Genomic DNA, 19,942 nt, shown 5'->3' with positions numbered 1-19,942 from the left:
TGAAGGAATATGTGAAACTGTACCGCTGCACTGTTTTACAGTACCTGGTCTTACCCTCCTGTGCTTGCTCATTTTTTAAACATTTTTGGATTCACTGCAAACAACGTGAATGTATAAAACTCATTTGTAGTAACTCTGACAGCACTGTACATACAGCTTTTTCATAACTAAGTTAATTATTAGTTGGCCAGTTGCACTGTTGCTTAGAATAAAGAACTACAGTGTATAGTCACCATACAAATGTAGCTGTTAGGTGCACTTACCATAAAGGCATATCACAGTTATGTACATTAGGTTAGCTACCTTTCAATGAAAAAGAAATAAATCTATAAGAAGATTAATTAGGCGATTGACAATAATATGTCCACTGTCATCACATTGCGTGTAGTGTTTTTACTTTCAAAATCCCATCTAACATAAAATTATAATCATACCTTGGTTTGCCATCTGGTCCAGATCATTCAGGTTTCTAGCTATGGATGTTGAAAAGAAGAGGGAGTCAACTCTTCCAAGTATGGTATGTACCAATGTAAAAACAGATCACTTGCCTAACCCTTGCAACTGTATACCAGTGACATTTCTCCACTCCTCCACATTTTCAGTCACCGTCCCTTCTCTGACACTTAGAATGATTAATTAGTTTCAGTCTATGAATTTTCCTTTTGCTTTGTATAACTGCAAAATGCTGTACTGTTCTAAATTTGATCCTGAAATTCTTTTACACCACATCCTATCACTCTCCAGATTGTGTCAGTACAACTTCTTCTTAGAATCAGGCCTAATCACAGACTGGTGAAAACCAAACATTTTTTTAAATGTTCAAAACTAACTGTGGGTAACTTGGTAACTTCACACAGCCCCACAGCTGTATATGATTTGAGGAATTAGGCCCACATGCGTAAGCTAGTGTGACAAAACATTACTGAAGAGTATAGTAGTTTGTTCATTTCCATATCCTCTATTCCTTCTGAAAATGTCAGCTCCATAAACACACCAAACTCGTTATCAAAATCAAAAAAAAAAAAAAAAAACCACTGCAGAGTGCAAGTCATGACCTGTATACTACGCTATTTGTCATGTCATGACATTAAACACAATAGGGGGGCTTTATCATTTCAGATCTGCAAAGTAAAGAATACACTGAGAGGAGAACACCAGCTAGCCATTTTCAACTTACATCTGCCACAGATTCATTAAATAACTTGCAAACAAAGGCTAACTTACTAACTCTTTACATTGACTTCAGGAATAAAGCTAAATAATCACAACATTATACATGTAACAGACAGAAACAATCATTCAATAAAATTCATTAACAGCAATACTTACTCGGGCGCTCCTCTTGAGCTACTGCCTTTGTCTGTAATTGTTTGGAGCAACTTTGGTGCTATGAGCCACAGGAACAAAGTAAGTGCAGTAGTAATGCTACAATAGGCCTGTGCCAAACAGCAAAGCTGTGAGATCACAGCTAAAGAAGGACTTGTATTTTGTCCTCATCGAAATGCAGTATGACAGGACTATAATCAGTCATATTCTCATTGACTCCATGCTCAATAAAATACTTTTCTACTAAGCAAATGAATTTCTATTCATTCTGAATTTCTAACATCACAGGTCTAAAGGTCTAAAGAGTCTCTCATTAAAAGCCCAATAAGATCAAGGGGTAAAAAAGATTTTTGGATGCTTATATTTTAATATAGGTAACCAGCAACTATCTGAAACACTTTCTGCCTCTGCTCAAGCAATGGAAGGATTTTCTCTCAATTTATACTTTGAAATAGAGTTTTACAAGAGTGTTTTGATGCTCAGACACCTCAAAAGATGTAGTTGGTGCTTGTCTAAGGCATTTGTTGGTCTGTGAAAGATAACTGAAAAGTCTATAGAAAACAAGATAACAGAGCATGATTCACCAAATGCTAACAACATAGAAAATCCAAAGTATTAATATATGTGTATGCTTATACAGACATCCAGAAGCTTCTGTATGGTATGTGTATGGGCTGCATTATGCATTAATCATCTCATGGCCAAAAATAAGTAGCTTACACATGATTGGCCAAGGCAACTAGAGCAGAAGAAAAAAAATAGAAGAATTTATCTCGACAAAATTTTAGAAATGCCCTTACAAGAGTCATTCACGGTCATGGTATTGCACTACCATGGTATTTTCTTTATATTATAACAAAGTTACATTGCAGTGCAAGAGAGAGCCTAGCAGTTGGATATGAATAACAAAAAAAACAGCTTCTCTTCCACAAAATGTCAGACCTGCTTCCAGCCAATCCTCTGTTCAGCCACGCCCACACTCTGAGTCACCTGAGTTTTAACACACCTGCAGCAAATTCACCTAATCACCACTGAGGAATTACGGACTGCAGTTACAGGCGTCTCTTTGTGAGTTATTGAGCTTGCTCTTACTGAACATTTCATCAGTGATTCTATCTGTTATTCTGTTCCTGTGTTTTGACCTATTTGCCTGCCTCTTTGACCCTGCTCATTGTGTTCATTTTGACCCTGGCCTGTGTTTTTGACTATTCCTAAGGATTTGGATTTGTTGAACTGATTTATTAAAGCACCACAGCTCTGCACTTGGGTCTTCTGTCACCTTCATTACACAGGACATATCACAGCTAAACTGCAGTTTGTTTTTGAGAATTTCAAGAAACTTGTCTCTGGACCCAAAACAGAAATATACATAACACAAAAATATATAAAACTGATCAACAATATATGGAGAATTTATCTAGCCTGAAAAACACATTTTGATGGCTTCAAAGAGGCAAGAACAGCTATGTTGAAACTGAAAAATAAACTATTAATTATCATTTTGCCACTGGTACTCCACCTTTTTCATTCTCTGTAAAATTAGCTAAAGTATCAGTATGAGGAAAAAACATAGGCCTAGGCTTTATTGCTCTTGTAAAAGAGGTCACACAGACCTAACAATGCTTTAACTCCAAAACACTTTGACATAGACACTTAGTTCGATTACAGTTTTAATGTCTGAATAAATTTTTAGGTTAATATTTAAAAACTATCCTCCCTGCCTCTTTGAGTTCTTTTCCATCTCTCATCTCAAACACTTGCACTTGATATTTGACCAGTTTTGCTTCTTACCTCGGAACACTTGTACAATAAAGCCAGAGAAAAAAACATGGAGCTGACATCATTCTGTTCATTGTGTTCAAGTGTGTCATTACTTTGTCTTTCACTACCACACCTTAATAAATATTCATTGCTTTTTGTGGTGACTGTTAGCTGATTGTGAATTATAAATGGATAGTTTGACTGACAGTTAAGGAAATAAGCTAGCTGCCAGCAGCTGGGAGAGTTTCTTGACTGAGTCACAGTTGTGAAATTAGAGTGGAGTATATGATTGCGGCATTCATTGCATTGAATTTTTGGGGTTTTTTGTTAACTTGTTACAGTAACATCAAGTTTCACCTGCAATGATGCAACATCAGATGATCAGCAGAGCTTCTTGGGTTGGTGTGGTACTCGCACTGCATTGTCACTTCCTCTTTGTTCTTGTGAGAGGCTGCATAATGTCATGCCCAAAGGACTCTTCAAACCAGGCTTAACAACTGGCACACAGATGTCTCAGCTAAGAAATAATAGCCCGTCATAAAGGTTACAGGCACCCTTGACCTGTGTAACAATTCATTCATTGACTGACAAATGCAAAGGTGAAAAACAATGCTACATTGACAAAAATATTCAAGCAAAGTGAGAAGATCAGGTACTTGATATATCAAAAAGCAGGAAAATAAAAACTTCAGGGATGCTGAAAACAGTTCCAAAACTGTCTTTACTGAAAGATAAATAGGACATGGTGAAGAACATCACAAGGCAATGGGGATCATTCTGTGTCAGTATGACTTCTCATAAAATGGGTAAGAAGGACAAAGTCAAAGGACAGGCAAGCATTGGTGGCCCATAAAATGAAGGTGTAAAATGGTAAAGTCCTGAAGTTCTATGGGTAACCTTGGGAAGAGAGGAGATGCAGTTACAGATCCAAAAACAGACAGGAAGGCATCCTCATTAAATGGGTGCTGATGCTTGGGAAGGGCTCAGTTTCTCCATGATATGCTTGTAGGCCACAGGGATTTAACTAAACCTTTAAGATGCAAATTCAGCAAAAAAAAATCCAAACAGAACTCCTATCTCATTCAGATATGCACAAACCGGCAACAGTAAGACTGCATATGTGAGTGCACTGAATCGTCTACATGTGCCTGACTACAAATGTATATACAAATGCAGTAGGAGTGACACCATTAACTGATTAAATTAATTTATATGACATTAACAACCATGGACCACTTTTGCTTATACTAACCATTACACCACTGCTAACATAAGGGCACACAGTCCAAAATGTAAAAAAAGGTTGTTGCAGCTGTGCTACCTCAAGGGCCAGGGTTGTATATCACAGTGGAAGCCAATTTCAGCAACTGTAACTAATACGGCACAGGATGGCTACGGCAGTAATTCTTGAGAACCGCTTCAGAGGCAAGGCAAATGCTTTTCATTCAAGAGCTCTCTCACAGCCAAGACTTGATTCCTTGAGTGAACCATTCACTGCCAACAGATTTTCCATTAAAGACTTCAGTACTCAACAAACATTTATCATCTCCTAAGCTTCTCTGTACATATGTTTCTCTCTGCATTGGTGCGATTATTTTGGACTTTCTATAGAGTTACGAAAGGGAAAAAAATCCGGTTAAAGCATTTTTGTTGAAATACTGCCATTTCTTTGTAAATTCTCCTTTTTCTTTACAAGTGCCAGCTATTCATGTTTTCCAAGCCATCTTAGAAAATTTGTCATAGGAAATTCTATGATGTTTTAGGAACATGAGTATTTTGGCTTTTGGGTGCTCCATCAGACTAAAGGATATATTACATTTCAGTGACTTTTTGTTTAGAGAGAATTCCATTACCCACAGTTTATTAGACCACAGTAAATAAGTAAATGGAGAATCATTAGTTGATTAAAAGCAAAAATTCACCTTAAAATAAAATTTTGAGTAGATTCAACAATACCCCTATTTACTAAACATATTCCAGAGACATTCTTGATTGGCCCACTCATTCAGTTCCGCTGATTAAGTTCACTTAATTAACTCAATCAACTAAATTAATATGCCTGACTGGTCCTTATTTTTCCCTTCCCTTTTGGGCTAGTGAGTTACTTTGATGTCATTTAAGGCTATAAAAATGTCTTTTTCAGGCTGTCCTGCAACCGTACTCCAGTGACATTTAACCACTCCTCCACAGCTGTGGAGGCCCCATTTCATATATAGAGCTCATTAAAATGTTTTAGATACCATTTTTAACTGCAGATTTAACTGAAATATTATTCATCCAATGAGGCTTATCTGAACAAATTTCTGATATTGAATTGTGGTGAAATGTGACTGAATGATATAAACATATATCACAAAACAAGAATGAGGAAAACACTTAAGCAAATTTATCACTCTATGACCTCAAATGAATCGTGCAACAGTAAGACAGTGGCATTTTAAAGGCATTAATTCATCTAAATTGGGCCACTGTAAAGTCATATGGCCTATTAAAAAGACCAGTCCTGTACAGCTGTGAAAATATGCCACTTTTAAATTTACACAGCACAAGGTCATTTTAATTCTTATCATTATCTGGAGCTCCTTATATGTCTGTTCAGTCAGAAAATGCAGAAAATGACAGAATTTTTCATGTGATTTAATGAGAGGGATTGACACATGAAAACTGGAAAAGGGAAAATATGCACTGGTGTAGAAGTGACCAACAGTATGATGTTTAAGAGTGTAATAGCCTCTTTAATATCCTCATATTAAAGTTCTACCTCAAACCCTATGTGCTACTGGTATCAGATATAACAGATTCCACAAGTGGATGAAAGTTTTTGTGATACTGTTCTATATATATACACCACATTTATTGCATGTGCTATCCTGTCATTATGAAAATAATATGTTTGAAGTTTAAGATGCTCCATGTTTATAGTAAATGACATGATCATGTGAGCTCATATGGCTCCTCAAGAGATAAAGGTCAAACGTACGTAGCCATATAGAGCAAAATTCCATATTATAATACACTTAAACACATAACTAAATAGGGCATGTCATTTCTGCTGAGTGAACATTTAGATCCCTATAAAAGATGCAGTCTCATGCTCCTCCAAGGACTGACAGGGACCCAGCCAAGGTGGGTGAGTAGGAATGTGATGTTTACAACACAGTTAAGTGTTTAGACCCTAGGGATATTGTTTTATTTAATATATATATGTATACCACCTGATTTGATCTTGACAAAACTGAAGTATTTCTTACAGGAGCTATTAACGCACCATATTAACATGTAGTGATGTAGACTGTATAAACTAAATTAACTGAGACTGGTAATTGACTGTTTGCTGATTTGATTTGACCTACTAAAAAAAAATCTTTGAACAGAACATATAACAATAAGATATAGAAAATAAGAGTCTGTTGGGCGTTTTGCTTCTTTTTCTAGTAATGATACACAACGCACCATCTCACAACTTCTCTGTCTGTGGGCATTGAAAAAAGGTGAAGTATATAAGTTTCTAACCAGTTTATTTCTTAATATTCTCAAAGCATAAAATAATCAAATGCTAACAGGATTTATCACAATAACTGCAGTGCACAACAACAATCTGTGTCCAGTCTTTTGTATAAAATGTATATTTTCACATTGAATATGAATCTGATGAAATCCATTGATTTCCCAGCAAAGTGCCATCATGAGCACTGACGCGGAGATGGAGGCATTTGGCCCGGCGGCCATTTACCTCCGGAAGCCAGAAAAGGAGAGGATTGAGGCTCAGAACAAACCCTTTGATGCCAAAACAGCGTACTTTGTGGCTGACAAGGAGGAGATGTATCTAAAAGGAGTTCTCAAGAGTAAAGAGGGTGGCAAAGCCACTGTTGAAACTCTGTGTGGGAAAGTAAGTTCACAATCACGAATGTCTACATGAATAAAAGGCCATTTTCATGTTTGCTAATTGTACTAAATGGCACATTGAAAGCCCCAGTGGAACAATACACTCAGGACTGTATTGTTTGTCACTAGTTCAGTTCCACTTAGCATATAAAAACATGCATATAGAGGGGCACTCTCTTCATAAAAAAAGAACAATGTTTATATAAAATAACAACATGTTATTTTGTATTATATTACATCATATTATATTATATTAGACAAGATTAGATTAGATTAGATTAGATTAGATTAGATTAGATTAGATTACTAGCTGGTATCATATGTTCTTATAAAATGTATGATGTATCTAACAATTTATGAATCCAAAAAAGCAATGAAATGTTAAAAAAGTGAATCTATCTGTCTTCAATATAGACCCTCACTGTAAAAGAAGATGAGATCTACCCTATGAACCCTCCAAAGTTTGATAAGATTGAGGACATGGCCATGATGACCCACCTCAATGAACCAGCTGTGCTGTATAACCTCAAAGAGCGATTTGCAGCATGGATGATCTATGTAGGCACTACACCACACTACATCTGCATTTAATTATTGCTAAAAATACGTGGAGGTGAATAAATCTATTTTGTTGCCGCACACTCTTTCAGACCTACTCTGGGCTGTTCTGCGTCACTGTGAACCCCTACAAGTGGCTCCCAGTGTATGATGCAGTTGTAGTATCTGCCTACAGAGGCAAAAAGAGGGTTGAGGCCCCACCCCACATCTTCTCCATCTCTGACAATGCCTATCAGTTCATGCTCACAGGTAAGATGAAGAGGGGAAATTTTATTGAACTATTGACCTAGTTTTAAGACCCATTACTAATGTATTACACAGTTCTTAGAAGCAGTGATTGTAAGTCGCATGGGCTAAAAGGGTCTGCCAAATAAAAAAAAATTGTAAAATTGTAAGCATGTTTGATGCCACAGTTCCACTAATACATCAAAAGTGCATTCAGATCAAGGAAAAAAAAAGTGTATCTCTCTTCAACTATGTGTGTTTGCTCTTTCTAGACCGGGAGAACCAATCTATCTTGATCACGTAAGTTATTCAAAGTAGTTTGGAAAAAAAATTGCTTCTCACTTCCTAACCATCATAGGTAATAAGACTGATTCTACTTTATATTGGTAACTTTTAACCCTCAGTGGAGAATCTGGTGCAGGAAAGACTGTGAACACCAAACGTGTCATCCAGTACTTTGCAACAATTGCAGTGTCTGGACAAAAGAAGGCAGAGCCTGTTCCAGGAAAAATGCAGGTTAGTTACTGCGTTGTTTCTGAAAAACAATTGTAGTCAGTCACAGAGCAAATATTTTACATTTTGAAATCACCTCTAGGGGTCACTGGAGGATCAAATCATCGCAGCTAACCCTCTGCTGGAGGCTTATGGTAATGCCAAGACTGTGAGGAATGACAACTCCTCCCGTTTTGTGAGTGTTCTTGAAGTGCTGTTTTTAAAACTATTTCCTAATAGACATCTTAAAACAAAAAATCATGTTATTTCAACTGGAGTTGTAGAATGTTCAAATTTTGAACATTGTATTTTGTCTAAATGTGCTTAGGGTAAATTCATCCGAATTCATTTTGGATCCACTGGAAAGTTGGCATCTGCTGATATTGAAACCTGTAAGTCCAACTTGTTATCAGATTTAGTCTCCAATATTTATCCACTCCACATTAACTTAAGAAACTGACTGAGTTCACTTTACTGATATCTCAGACCTACTTGAGAAGTCGAGAGTAACATTCCAGCTGTCGGCTGAGAGGAGTTACCACATCTTCTACCAACTCATGACTGGCCACAAGCCTGAGCTGATTGGTGAGAAAAGTTTATATTAAAAGTTTCTATTCCAGTTGTTATATTTAACTTTAACTAATATATAAATATCATATTCCTCCTTTCCACAGAGGCACTTCTCATCACCACCAACCCCTATGATTTCCCTATGGTCAGCCAAGGTGAAATCACAGTCAAGAGCATTAATGATGTGGAAGAGTTCATTGCCACAGATGTAAGTGGATAGGACACTTTGCAGCGGAATATAAGCATGTACAGGAACTTAATCTCACACATATCTTTAAATTAAAATTGCAGACAGCCATTGATATCTTGGGCTTCAGTGCTGAGGAAAAGATGGGTATCTACAAGCTGACTGGTGCTGTGGTGCATCATGGGAACATGAAGTTCAAGCAGAAGCAGAGAGAGGAGCAAGCTGAACCTGATGGCACTGAGGGTAAATGTTTGACCACAGATGTTTATTATTATTACTATTACTATTATTGGCATTATCATTGTTGTTTTGTTTTGTTATTGAGGTATAAAAGTCCAATAACATTGTTTCAGAGGCTGATAAAATCGCCTACCTCATGGGCCTAAACTCAGCTGATATGCTGAAAGCTCTGTGCTACCCAAGAGTGAAGGTCGGAAACGAGTTTGTAACCAAAGGCCAAACTGTTCCACAGGTAAGGATTGTACCATAATGAATCTTGATTGCTGTGTACACATCAATTTGATAACACTGCTCTGTTGATGGCACACTGAAGTAAGCACAGGATACAGAACTGTGTTATAATGCAGAACTGTACATCAGTAAACATGATGTGCTTTCAGGTACACAATGCTGTTATGGCCCTCTGCAAGTCTGTTTATGAGAAGATGTTCTTGTGGATGGTCGTCCGTATCAATGAGATGCTGGACACAAAGCAGCCAAGACAGTTCTTCATTGGAGTCTTAGATATTGCAGGATTTGAAATATTTGATGTAAGCATTAAGGTTAACTCATTCATCCAGGTGTTTCTGTGGATTTTTGATTTGTCTAACATGCATTGCTAATATATCTTCTTTTTAAACATTAGTTCAACAGTTTGGAGCAGCTTTGTATCAACTTCACCAATGAGAAACTGCAACAGTTTTTCAACCACCACATGTTTGTGCTGGAGCAAGAAGAGTACAAAAAAGAAGGCATTGACTGGGAGTTCATTGACTTTGGTATGGACTTGGCTGCCTGCATTGAGCTTATTGAGAAGGTGAGTTGTCTATCTGCTGATTAAAACTATATCCATCTAAAGAAGAGATTCACTCCTCTATGTCAAAGATCCAGTAATATAATTCCTTGACAATACATCTGACTCTTTAACAGCCAATGGGTATCTTCTCCATCCTTGAGGAGGAGTGTATGTTCCCCAAAGCTTCAGACACAACATTCAAAAACAAGCTGTATGACCAGCATCTGGGTAAAACCCCATGTTTCCAGAAGCCAAAGCCTGCCAAAGGCAAGGCAGAGGCCCATTTCTCCCTGGTGCACTATGCAGGCACTGTTGACTACAACATTGTTGGCTGGTTAGACAAGAACAAGGACCCACTGAACGACTCTGTTGTGCAGCTCTACCAAAAGTCTTCAGTCAAACTGCTGGCTTTCTTGTATGCATCTCATGCCTCTGCTGAAGGTATATATCATGCAATTAGTATTTTCTGTTTTAATGTTCACTTTGACCCTGAAGTAAACTGCATTTAACTGGTGATGTATGTGTTTCTGTAAAGATGCTGGTGGTGGTGGCAAGAAGGGGGGCAAGAAGAAGGGTGGCTCTTTCCAAACAGTGTCCGCTCTGTTCAGGGTTTGTATTATGTTAAATTAAAATACTTAGGCATCAAAGGGAAAAACTGCATGCCCATTTTTAAAAAATTTGAGCTAGTATTCTGAAGTTTTGCACAGAACTGATACATCTCTTTTTATAGGAGAACTTGGGGAAACTAATGACCAATTTGAGGAGCACTCATCCCCACTTTGTGCGCTGCCTGATTCCTAATGAGTCCAAGACTCCAGGTAGGATTTAAATACATATAGTCATTTGCATTTACAATTTTTAAATTTTTTGTATTACTTGTCTGATATCTGAGTTTGTAACTAGGACATATGCACCACATACTCTATTATGAGAGAATTTAAGAATCAGAGCAAAAATTCAGTGTTAATACTAATTCTAAGAGTGTGTGTCCCTGTCATTTCATACAATTCCAACCAGGAAAAAAAGAAAGTCTCTTTGACATCTTGGTCTAAATTCTTAAATGTTTCTATCCCTGTGTATTTTAACAGGTTTGATGGAGAACTTTTTGGTTATCCACCAACTGAGGTGTAATGGCGTGCTAGAGGGTATCAGAATCTGTAGAAAGGGATTCCCCAGCAGAATCCTTTATGGTGACTTCAAACAAAGGTAATTCAAAATTGTGACTGATATACATGGCAACTTCAGGTAACCTCTTGCAACTTATAGCCGCAGATATGTTTCATTCCTATTACTGTATTCTTTGTATAAATGAAGATCCCTCCGACCCTCACTCTCTGTCTATTCAGGCCATGTCTAGACAAGTACGGTGTGACCTGAGTACAAACATTCATTTTATTTAGATACAAAGTTTTAAATGCCAGTGTCATTCCTGAGGGACAATTCATTGACAACAAGAAGGCCGCAGAGAAACTCTTGGGTTCCATTGATGTTGATCACAGTCAGTATAAGTTTGGACACACAAAGGTAAGAGATCCAAAATGGTACTCATAGTTGTACTCACACACTTTGTCTCATTAAAGAATTAGTCCTAATTATTGATTACTTCACATATAAGTGTGAATACTCTTTACCACTGCAGGTGTTTTTCAAAGCTGGTCTGCTGGGTACCCTTGAGGAGATGCGAGATGAAAAACTGGCTGAGCTGGTTACCATGACTCAAGCTCTCTGCCGTGGGTATCTCATGAGAAGAGAGTTTGTCAAGATGATGGAGAGGAGGTACAACACTTTTCCTGAGTTCAATAGTGACTAAAATCTGCTTTCTGTCTACAGTTTAAGTGAACTAATTTCTCATGAATACACTGTGTTACATTGTATTACTATCCTGCAAATCAAGACTTCATCTCAACAACTGACAATAAGTTGATTGTTTTTTTTTACAGGGAGTCCATTTTCACTATTCAATACAACATTCGCTCATTCATGAATGTGAAACACTGGCCATGGATGAAGCTTTACTTCAAGATTAAGCCTCTCCTGAAGAGTGCTGAGACTGAGAAAGAACTGGCCCAAATGAAGGAGAATTATGGAAAGATGAAGGAGGACCTTGCTCAAGCACTGGCTAAGAAAAAGGAGTTAGAAGAGAAGATGGTAACTCTGCTGCAAGAGAAGAATGACCTGCAATTACAAGTGGCAGCAGTAAGTTTTGTGTATATGTACAGCAAAGCATCCCACAAAGTGTGTTAATGGAGAGAGTGGTAGCAAAAATATAGATATATTCAATTTTAACATGACCAAATAATACCTTTAATCTCACATTTTTGTCCTTTAGGAAACTGAGAACCTCTCTGATGCCGAAGAGAGATGTGAGGGGCTCATCAAAGCTAAAATCCAGCTTGAGGCAAAACTCAAAGAGACTACAGAGAGATTGGAGGATGAGGAGGAAATCAATGCAGAATTAACTGCTAAGAAGAGGAAACTGGAGGATGAGTGTTCTGAGCTGAAGAAAGACATTGATGACCTCGAGCTTACTTTGGCTAAAGTGGAAAAAGAGAAACATGCCACAGAAAACAAGGTTTCATTATATGAGGGGTTTTGTTTGTTTATTAGTTTTCCTCCACCAGAGCATGGTAATCTAAAATCATGTTTTTCCATAGGTGAAGAACCTGACTGAGGAAATGGCCTCTCAGGATGAGAGCATTGCTAAGTTAACCAAAGAGAAGAAAGCCCTCCAAGAGGCACACCAGCAAACTCTTGATGATCTTCAGGCAGAGGAGGACAAAGTCAATACTCTGACTAAATCAAAGACCAAACTTGAACAACAAGTGGATGACGTAAGTCAGACTTTATCAGAAAAGAACAGATATGTGGTTATATTCTAAAATCTTATTCTGAGAACATTGACATTAGCATTTTTATTAATTCTTTTTCTCACCAAAACAGCTTGAGGGATCTCTGGAACAAGAGAAGAAGCTCCGAATGGACCTTGAAAGGGCCAAGAGGAAGCTTGAGGGTGATCTGAAACTGGCCCAGGAGTCCATAATGGACCTGGAGAATGACAAACAGCAGTCAGAGGAGAAGCTCAAGAAGTAAGTATTAGTAATAACGAGGATAGGCTGAAATAAACACATAACCAGTAGGTGATTTGTTATTTTTTAACGGGGGGATGGCACAGTGACAGGTTGGAAGTCCCAATGGTCGCTGACACTACTCTATAGAGTACATAGGGGGATGGCAGGTTAACAAAGGGGATGCATCTTGGATGCGTCTTGACATCCCTCCTCATCCGCCTACAAATTGCCTACTGCATATAACTATATATCATTAAATATAATTTATTATACACATGATAAAATATGAACTGTTTCCATAAAACAAACAGGAAGGACTTTGAGATCAGTCAGCTACTGGGCAAGGTTGAGGATGAACAGTCTCTAGGTGCTCAGCTGCAAAAGAAGATCAAGGAACTCCAGGTGAAATCTGGATCTGATCATTTTACAAAGAAAATTGACTTTGCTGATTTCATTTTAGAAAGTAAATTACAAACTTAACTTCTGTCAACCTCAGGCTCGTATTGAGGAGCTGGAAGAGGAAATCGAGGCTGAGCGTGCTGCTCGAGCTAAGGTTGAGAAGCAGAGAGCTGATCTCTCCAGGGAACTTGAGGAGATCAGTGAGAGGCTTGAAGAAGCTGGCGGTGCCACTGCTGCTCAGATTGAGACGAACAAGAAGCGCGAGGCCGAGTTCCAGAAACTGCGACGTGATCTTGAAGAGTCCACCCTGCAACACGAAGCCACTGCCGCTGCTCTCCGCAAAAAGCAGGCAGACAGCGTGGCAGAACTTGGAGAGCAGATTGACAACCTCCAGCGTGTCAAGCAAAAGCTGGAGAAGGAGAAAAGTGAATATAAAATGGAGATAGATGACCTCAGTAGTAACATGGAGGCTGTGGCCAAAGCAAAGGTATGAATAGTAACCATTTACAAGGTAGACATCCTTCATACACCATTTTACTCTGAGAAACTCTAAACAAAAGTTATTCACAGGGTAATCTGGAGAAAATGTGTCGCACCCTTGAGGATCAGCTGAGCGAACTAAAAACCAAGAATGATGAGAATGTTCGGCAGCTAAATGATATGAGTGCACAAAAAGCAAGACTGGCAACTGAGAATGGTAAGTGTCCTAGTAAATTTACTAAAATATTTTTCATTACAGTGTGAAATTACTGATCAGTCATTTAACAGGGGAGCTCGGACGCCAGCTGGAGGAAAAAGAAGCTCTTGTTTCCCAGCTGACCAGAGGAAAGCAGGCATATACCCAACAGATTGAGGAGCTCAAGAGACAAATTGAGGAAGAAGTGAAGGTGTGGTTCACATTGTATTTACTTATATTCATATGGATATATAAGGGTGACATGCACATATTTTTGTAAATTTACATCGTCATGCATATACTATTTTCACTTATATTCGATAAACCCTCGATATATGTCTTATGCTCCATTGGTATACTTTTTATATTAAACACATCTGGTAACCCTCAGGCAAAGGGTGCCCTCGCTCATGCTGTTCAATCAGCACGCCATGACTGTGACCTACTCAGAGAGCAGTTTGAGGAGGAGCAGGAAGCCAAAGCTGAGTTACAGCGTGCAATGTCCAAGGCAAACAGTGAGGTGGCTCAGTGGAGGACAAAATATGAGACTGATGCCATCCAGCGTACTGAGGAGCTCGAGGAAGCAAAGTAAATAACGGAAAGCACTCAAACTGAAATTCATTGGCTGGTATTCACATAAGATTTTTAAACAATATTTTCTTCTCTCCAGAAAAAAGCTTGCTCAGCGTCTGCAGGAGGCTGAGGAATCCATTGAGGCTGTTAACTCCAAGTGTGCCTCCCTGGAGAAGACCAAACAGAGACTGCAGGGTGAAGTGGAGGATCTGATGATTGATGTGGAGAGGGCCAATGCACTGGCAGCCAACCTTGACAAGAAGCAGAGGAACTTTGACAAGGTGAAAAGAGGAAAAAACAATAAACCAATACATATTTTCTTACTTAAAAATGTTTCAGGTGTACTGCAGTATTATTGATGGGATGGGTTGATCACAACAGGTCCTGGCAGAATGGAAACAGAAGTATGAGGAGGGCCAGGCAGAGCTGGAGGGTGCCCAGAAAGAGGCTCGCTCTCTAAGCACAGAGCTCTTTAAGATGAAGAACTCATATGAAGAAGCTCTAGACCAGCTTGAGACCCTGAAGAGAGAGAACAAGAACCTCCAGCGTATGCTATTGAGAAATCATCGTTCAAGTTTTTCATTTGTGGTCAACATATGACATTCACTCATTTCTAACCTTATCATTCTTACAGAGGAGATCTCTGACCTGACTGAGCAGATTGGTGAGACTGGAAAGACTATTCATGAACTCGAGAAGGCAAAGAAGACGGTGGAGACTGAGAAATCAGAAATTCAAACTGCCCTTGAGGAAGCTGAGGTGGTCAATTTGTTTTTGGAAATGTGAGAATGTATCCTGCTCCACACTGAGGGTAATTGTAAATCATTTTATATCTGAATTTGATGCAATTTAATTCTCATTCCTCAGGGTACACTTGAGCATGAGGAGTCCAAGATTCTTCGTGTCCAGCTTGAGCTCAACCAGGTGAAGGGTGAGATTGACAGGAAACTTGCTGAGAAGGATGAAGAGATTGAGCAGATCAAGAGGAACAGCCAGAGGGTGATTGAATCCATGCAAAGCACACTAGACTCTGAAGTCAGGAGCCGAAATGATGCCCTGAGAATCAAGAAGAAAATGGAAGGAGACCTCAATGAGATGGAGATTCAGCTGAGCCATGCTAATCGCCAGGCTGCTGAGGCCCAGAAACAGCTCAGGAATCTTCAAGGACAGCTCAAGGTTTGTTCAAGTATCTTCTCTATATTATATTGTCAGATTTCTCAAGGACACTAATATATGTTATTGTTATATATTAGAAGTGTATGGAGACATCATTTTCTGTATCTATATCTGTATCTGTATCTGTATCTGTATCTGTATCTGTTCAACCAACAAAACTGTCCATCTCCATATCTGTATTTGGATAGTAGGCCGGAGGTGGGCATGGTTTACAGTGGAAGTCACGTTAAATCAGGCAAATGTTGTATTTTCTAACCTAACATTCATTGGTAATGCAATTTTTGTGCCTTCAAAGCATCACATTGATTTAATATTAGCATATAATTAATTATGAAATATATTTCCACATCCTCATACTTTTCACCTCTCTTTCTTTTTCTTTTTTCTTTTTATTTCTAACTAAACTAAGTGTTGTGAGCTGTCTGAAGCCCACCAGCACCCCCCTTTAACTGGGGGACATTGAACAATCAGAAACTGAAAAAATATTTCATAAATCAAAAGATTCTTTTTTGCATTGTAAATGCAAACTATTTATAGTAAAGATATATAGAAAAATATCCTTCAGTTGAAGAGAATCATTTTAAATTCCACTGATGCTGCGTTCGCAATTCTTGATGTGTTAACGTTACGGCAGTTCGCACTGACTCGTTGGGGGCAACTAGAGAATATAGCGATCACTGTTCAGTAATGTGTAGTAAATGAAATGACTTTCAACCTTTTTTTTTGCATATTCTAAGCTTAATTTTGATGTATAGGTTGCGGGGGTAATCCAGCTGCCACACCAGGCTTTTGTCTCACTAGCTCCCACACCTGACTCGGTGGAGGCGACTACAGAATACGGCGATCATTTTTTCAATAATGTGTAGTTAATGAAACTACTAGTTAGTGAAATCAAAGTCTATGTTGCAAACAGAATGGGCATTTTTATCTTGTTGTGATGCACAATGATATGAATCGATTTGAGGAAACATAATGGCTGATGCACAGACATGTCATTCATGTTTTGTTTTGTCCCCCGTATTATATATTGTTATTGTTATTCCTATCAGGATGCCCAAGTGCACCTTGATGATGCTTTGAGGGGCCATGAGGACATGAAAGAACAGGTTGCCATGGTAGAGCGCCGCAATGCACTGATGCAAGCAGAGATCGAGGAGCTTAGGGCTGCTCTTGAACAAACTGAGAGAGGCCGCAAAGTGGCTGAACAGGAACTGGTTGATGCTAGTGAGCGTGTTGGACTTCTGCACTCCCAGGTATATTGAGTGTTGATCTGAAAACTCTTTATCTCTGCATCTCTGTAACCTTATATCTTACAACCATATCTGATGGATAAATACTTTTGTTCAGAACACCAGCCTTTTAAATACCAAGAAGAAGCTGGAAGCTGACCTTGTCCAAATTCAAAGTGAAGTAGATGACACCATCCAGGAGGCAAGAAATGCAGAGGAGAAGGCCAAGAAGGCTATTACTGATGTGAGTGGTTCATATGCCTCGTCAGTGCCATTATCTGAAAAACTGCAAAACTAAGCACAATATGTGGTTCAATGGATAAGTGCTCATATTAGGCAGTAAACTTCTCTAACTCTGTTCTAAGGCCTGAATACTCATTGGGAAAAATGGTTAATAATTTCAGTAAGTCCATAACGACATTTATAATTAGATACAATGTATATGAATTATAGGCTGCCATGATGGCAGAGGAACTGAAGAAGGAACAGGACACCAGTGCCCACCTGGAAAGAATGAAGAAGAACCTGGAGGTCACTGTCAAAGACCTGCAGCACCGTTTGGATGAAGCTGAGAACCTAGCCATGAAGGGTGGAAAGAAACAGCTCCAGAAACTGGAAGCCAGGGTAAATCATATAGAGAAACTGTTTATATTTTCAAAATGATCTCAGCATTTGTAAGAAACATTCCAACTCAAAATATTCCCCAAATTACAGGTGCGTGAGCTAGAGGCTGAGATTGAATCTGAACAGAGGCGTGGAGCCGATGCTATCAAAGGTGTTCGCAAATATGAAAGGAGGGTGAAGGAGCTCACCTACCAGGTATTGTACCCATAAACAGTGTATAATGACAGAAACTGCAAATAATTCTTTGAAGTAAGATGCATTAATTTAATAATAATATTTTAATTCTCCAGACTGAAGAAGACAAGAAGAATGTAACCAGACTCCAAGATCTGGTAGAAAAATTGCAGCTGAAAGTAAAAGCCTACAAGAGACAGGCAGAGGAAGCTGTAAGTGTATTAATTCCAATTCCACATTTCAGAAGCTAAACCTGAATATGTCTCTTCAGTCAGGTATATTTAATTTAATTTTAAACAAGTTGCTAAATTGTTGAAATATTCCAATATTATATCTGTTGCGTATACCATATATAAGTTTCAAGTGCTCTAAGCCACTGTTTTCCAAGTGGCACCGTATCAGTGCAGCACAGATTTCATCTTGCCGCCTAATTGTAACTGTCCTCACAGGAGGAACAGGCCAACACTCACCTGTCCAGGTACAGGAAGGTGCAGCATGAGCTGGAGGAAGCCCAGGAGCGTGCTGACATAGCTGAGTCTCAGGTCAACAAACTGAGAGCCAAGAGCCGTGATGCTGGAAAGGTACAGGGATCAAGTTTCCTCCCACAAGTTTGCAGCCAAATTGTTTAAAAAGAATATCATATATTATAACGCAATATATTGTAACACTGGAATGCAAAAAGAAGGGTTTATGTTGAAATGTGTTATTGTCTTTGATTCTTTTTAGGCAAAGGAGGTTGCAGAATGAAGAAATCTTTAACAAGTGGACAAGAACATATAATATGAAATAGTCCTCTTGTGATACACTCATGTATGTAAATTTAAAATAAAATGCAGTGGTTTCTCCTAGTCTGTTTTCAGTCTCTGATATTATATTCTTTATAATTAACATAACACAACCAACACAACAAGTATCCATGTCATCTATAAAATTGAACATAATCGCCTACATCAGAAGCAAATTCATAGAATGATTATAAAAATAAGATATGAGGTATTTGAGAAATCAGGATAAGTGAGCTCTTCTAGCACAGCCTGAAGACATGACTAATCCCGGTGATGGTGTAGAGGAGAAGTAGCAAGTTTACAATAATCTGTCATTTAACTGCTAAAAAATGAGCAGATTAGTCCAGATTAACTAACAGAATCAAAGTGATCTTCTCTGGTAACCATCAAAAATGATTGTAGTTCTCTGGCAGCGGCCAAAAATCATTTTAGCAACAAGATTTTCTATAAGCCACAGCTCTACAACAGCCTTTGAAAGTTCTTAGTTAATTTGACTATTTTGACTGTAACAGCTTTTTTCCATTAAATGGAGCACTCATAATGGGTTTTTAATGTTTTTTTTTTCATTAGTAATTCAGTATATTAAATGAATTATTCTGCAAAACTGAGGTCAATTACTATCTGTCTTGAAGGATGTGTTAAGACTGTACTTCGGAGGCAGTCACAGCTATTATCAGCATTATTCTAGCATATATCCCTCCAAATTCTAGTAAGTACTTAGCACTACATATGTTGTCATTTTGATGCTGCATAGCATAAGACTGATAAATCATATGTTTTATGGTGTTTCCTTTACAAAGTGTTACATGTCACCTTTAAATCTTGACTTCACCTTCAAATACACAATGAAAAAACACAAATACACAAGATGACGTGAAAAATATGAATGTTTTTAAATCACCAGTTCTATAAATATTTTTCAGTTTATGTGAATGACACCATATGTTACAAAAGTTGACCTTTCTTGACCGCTTTGTGCTTTCTTTACAAAAGAATGAAGTGATACGGAAGACTTGAAACAGAGAGGAAACTCTCTCACAAACATAAGTAAAAACCTAAGTGAATAAAAAATAAATGCACACACACATACATAAACATAAATGAAAACATTCCCTTTCATATTTCAAAGTCAGAGCAACACAGCAGGCTTTATGCAAAAAGAAGGACAAAATATCGCTCCAAGCCCCTTAAACAAAGTCAAATGCAGGGTAACATTTCA

The 19,942-nt window shown here is 38.3% G+C and overlaps 1 protein-coding gene across 1 annotated transcript; it reads left to right on the top strand.

Annotated features, from left to right (window-relative positions):
* Nucleotides 1–6,772: 6,772 nt before the first annotated feature.
* Nucleotides 6,773–18,685, top strand: LOC115815412 (myosin heavy chain, fast skeletal muscle-like). Its single transcript, XM_030778369.1, has 39 exons — nucleotides 6,773–6,976; nucleotides 7,387–7,530; nucleotides 7,623–7,779; nucleotides 8,028–8,055; nucleotides 8,160–8,271; nucleotides 8,351–8,443; nucleotides 8,576–8,639; nucleotides 8,734–8,832; nucleotides 8,922–9,025; nucleotides 9,109–9,247; nucleotides 9,358–9,476; nucleotides 9,625–9,774; nucleotides 9,870–10,040; nucleotides 10,154–10,460; nucleotides 10,555–10,628; nucleotides 10,750–10,837; nucleotides 11,108–11,225; nucleotides 11,420–11,543; nucleotides 11,659–11,795; nucleotides 11,960–12,215; nucleotides 12,349–12,591; nucleotides 12,674–12,850; nucleotides 12,960–13,105; nucleotides 13,399–13,489; nucleotides 13,584–13,973; nucleotides 14,057–14,183; nucleotides 14,255–14,373; nucleotides 14,554–14,750; nucleotides 14,833–15,016; nucleotides 15,117–15,282; nucleotides 15,370–15,494; nucleotides 15,603–15,911; nucleotides 16,961–17,164; nucleotides 17,259–17,384; nucleotides 17,594–17,764; nucleotides 17,855–17,959; nucleotides 18,055–18,150; nucleotides 18,388–18,546; nucleotides 18,665–18,685. The coding sequence occupies exons 1-39, from the start codon at nucleotides 6,773–6,775 to the stop codon at nucleotides 18,683–18,685; spliced, it is 5,844 nt and encodes a 1,947-aa protein (XP_030634229.1).
* Nucleotides 18,686–19,942: the final 1,257 nt, after the last annotated feature.

The sequence above is a fragment of the Chanos chanos genome, chromosome 6 (genome assembly GCF_902362185.1).
Source record: "Chanos chanos chromosome 6, fChaCha1.1, whole genome shotgun sequence".
Lineage (NCBI taxonomy): Eukaryota > Metazoa > Chordata > Actinopteri > Gonorynchiformes > Chanidae > Chanos > Chanos chanos.
Note: the sequence above shows the minus strand (reverse complement) of the source record. Positions and strands in the feature narration are given on the sequence as shown.